A 3,201-nucleotide genomic window follows, 5' to 3' on the forward strand; every position below is an offset into this window, starting at 1 on the left:
TATGGCATTTTTATGTTTTATAATTGAGTGATGGCAGCCCTACCTTTTAAGGTGCAGAAACATTACAAAATAAAAACAAAACTAACTTTGCAGGGATGGTTTCATGCAGATTCATGTTGTTCAGATGTAGAATTCCATCGTGTGATTTTTGTAGTGAACTTAATTTAAGTTATTTAAGTTATCACTTTGCTAAAAACGTTATTTTCGAGCATTTTAAGATTTAAATAAATCAAAAACTTTATGCAACATCCTTTTTTGGGCTTAACTACATTAAACTTCAAAAAGTGAAAAAGTAAAAAAATCTTTTATATCTTATCTTTACAAACCATTTTTAAAAACTACAAAACTAGTAAACAAAGTTGAAACAATTGAGTGATTGATGTCTCTCAGATCAAATATGTTTTATGAACTCATCTTTTTATCTGCCTGAGAAGTTTTGATGGGTGCTAACTATGGTTTGACACTTGAGAATGTCAAATTGTGATGACATTTCTGTTCAAGTAGATTTTACAGTTCATGATGAATCGCGAGAACAACAATTCCAAATTATGAAAATTTACTATGATCGAAAATTCTGTTCGCAAAGCTAATCCACAAGCCATGAAAGAATCAATATTACATTCGTTAAAATTGACAATTTGCTTCGGTTTACGCTCTGGCAACATCATTGTCTTGATTTATTTCCAGATGAAGATGTTGTGCTATTGAGGCATGCTGACTTATCTTTGCTCCGATAAATTATTTGTCTGAACATCGAAGTTATTTTGGTCCTAAAAGACAGCAAATGGTCATGCAGCGTGATTTATCATCAATTTATTAAAAGATCAATTTGGTGTAAACTTTATTTCCAGAAGGTTTCGTGACGTTCACTGGCGCACTCGTTTGTGTGACTTATTTATCTAAACATCGAAGTTATTTTGGTCCTAAAAGACAGCAAATCGTCATGCAGCGTGATTTATCATCAATTTATGAAAAGATCAATTTGGTGTAAACTTTATTTCCAGAAGGTTTCGTGACGTTCACTGGCGCACTCGTTTGTGTGGCTTATCGTTAATTAGTTTTTACGGGGCTATGTTTAATCATTAGTTTGACATTGATTAAATTTAAAGTTTGCCTTTAAATTTTTCACAAAATGTCACATCAATGACATAAATGACTTTTCTAAGATTTTGAAATTTTTGTATGACTTAATCTGTTTTTCTGTGGTTTTGTAACTTAATTCCTAGGCACCCATTAGTTTAAAATCACCACAAAATGTATTAAAAACACTTTTTATCTATAATTTTTAAAACAAATGTATGACAATTGCTGCCTATTCCTTCGCTAAACCACCTTCTTCAGTGGTTTAAATAATTAAACGTCATATAGAAAAAATTCTGTTTTTTTTGTGGTTGTCATTCAAAGATGGAAAGGATTTACAAGAATTGGATTAAATTTAAATTCTACTTACGCCACCTTACGTTTGGTTTCTTTTATTAGAGATGCAAGGTAGGCTTCAATATTTCTATCATATTTTTATAGTTCAATGTAAGAAAATTTTATATGTCAAAAAAATTCTTGTGTCATCCCCCATTCCATTTTGTACTGTCATTCTAATTCGTGAATCGCCATCATTGTCCACAAATCGTGTATTTGCGATTGGTTTTTTGAGCTCGATCTCAATCAAGTTATTATTTTCTTTTTAATTGAATAATTGCTCGAGTCTATATTTTATTTTCGTTTCAATAAAAAAACTAGAAAATATGGTTTGCGTTCCGTGCTTCATTATTCCTGTTCTCCTTTACATATGGCACAGATTCATTCAGCCAATTATGCTGAAGTACTGGAATCCATGGGAGAAGAAAGACGAACAAGGAAATGTAATAAAGGCAGCTCCAGAATTTCCATTCCAGTGCAAAGGAGGCGTTTGCCCATTCCCAGGAGCAGCTAAGAAAACAGAAAACCAACCCGAAGGCTCTAGTGCAAATGATAAATCACCAGAAAACAATTCAACAGTTCCATCATCTTCATTAGCTGCTCCAATTACAACGGATGACTCAAAAAAAGAAAACTAGGGGCATTTAATTTATGATTTTAATTATGATTCCTTTATTAACATTACTAGATTAGTATAATAATAATTATAAAATTGTATTTAAGTGTAGTTTATATCTATAATTACTCATGATCTTGATTGTGGTTAGCTTTAGAATGTTATAAGCAGACGAAGGTCACTGAGACCGAAACCAGAAACTATGAGAACGCAAATAAAATTGAACTGTTGTGGGTCTAGAATAATAAATTAGTATTTGTTTCATTTGGCCAAGCTGCATTGTTTACTTGAATTTATAATTTTTCGAATCATGATTTTTGGATTGATTGATGATTTTATGAATGACATTTTGTGTACGTTTTTTTTTTCTTTTTAATTCAAAATTTAGCTGGGTATGGTCCAAAATACAAATTGAACTATTATCCATATATGTACGTATCTATAGAGTCTTTTGTTTGAGTGTACATACGTTATTGTTTATTGTATTTTAAATAAAAATGAAAACAACTTGACAACCTTTCAGAAACCTGAACTAATCAGGAAATCAAACTAAATTCTAGGTAAACAAATTCAAAGAAACATTCGATTCAATCCAAAGTTTTGATCAAACTGGATATCATATTGATATTTAAATGAAGAATTCAGTTGCATTTACAATATGGTGATACGTATTTTCGGATTGCATCGATTATTTAAAAATGTTAATAAGACATTTTAAATTTATTTTCAAACTCTTAGTGCTTAATGAAAAGTATTACAAATTAAAAAATCGTGTTTTTTATTACCTACATTGGCACAAATATAATAATGCAAATGTGATCATACAATTCTCGGAGGCATTGCAAATTGACAAAGGAAAATTAGACAAGGGCTTGGCAAAATTATGTCAAAAATACAAGATTTTGAAACTAGCAATCAAATTATACCTACCATATTGCTTTCCAGTTTAAATCTGACTTCAAGATCACGTGTGGTTTTTGATATATTTTTTTTTCAAATTCCAAAGCTTTTAAAAGGCTTTTTGATTCTGTGTAAATTCATGAGTCTTTGTTTGTAGAATAAAATTCTTGATGATTTTCCAAATCTACAATACCTACGCAATGTGAGTAATGGTGAAAAAAGGAAATACATATTTAATGACGGAAAACAAATCGAATATGTCGCCGACA

The 3,201-nt window shown here is 30.4% G+C and overlaps 1 protein-coding gene across 1 annotated transcript; it reads left to right on the top strand.

Annotated features, from left to right (window-relative positions):
- Positions 1-1,585: 1,585 nt before the first annotated feature.
- On the top strand, positions 1,586-2,281 carry LOC129945766 (UPF0729 protein GD16342). The gene has a single exon (XM_056055680.1). It carries the CDS (start codon positions 1,743-1,745, stop codon positions 2,052-2,054), a length of 312 nt encoding a protein of 103 aa, XP_055911655.1. The 5' UTR covers positions 1,586-1,742; the 3' UTR covers positions 2,055-2,281.
- The last annotated feature ends 920 nt before the right edge of the window (positions 2,282-3,201 follow it).

The sequence above is a fragment of the Eupeodes corollae genome, chromosome 2, assembly GCF_945859685.1.
Source record: "Eupeodes corollae chromosome 2, idEupCoro1.1, whole genome shotgun sequence".
In the NCBI taxonomy this organism is placed as follows: domain Eukaryota; kingdom Metazoa; phylum Arthropoda; class Insecta; order Diptera; family Syrphidae; genus Eupeodes; species Eupeodes corollae.

Bases quoted from the DNA above. Each gene is read 5' to 3' on its own strand.
- LOC129945766 (XM_056055680.1), top strand. From the start codon at position 1,743: ATGGTTTGCGTTCCGTGCTTCATTATTCCTGTTCTCCTTTACATATGG.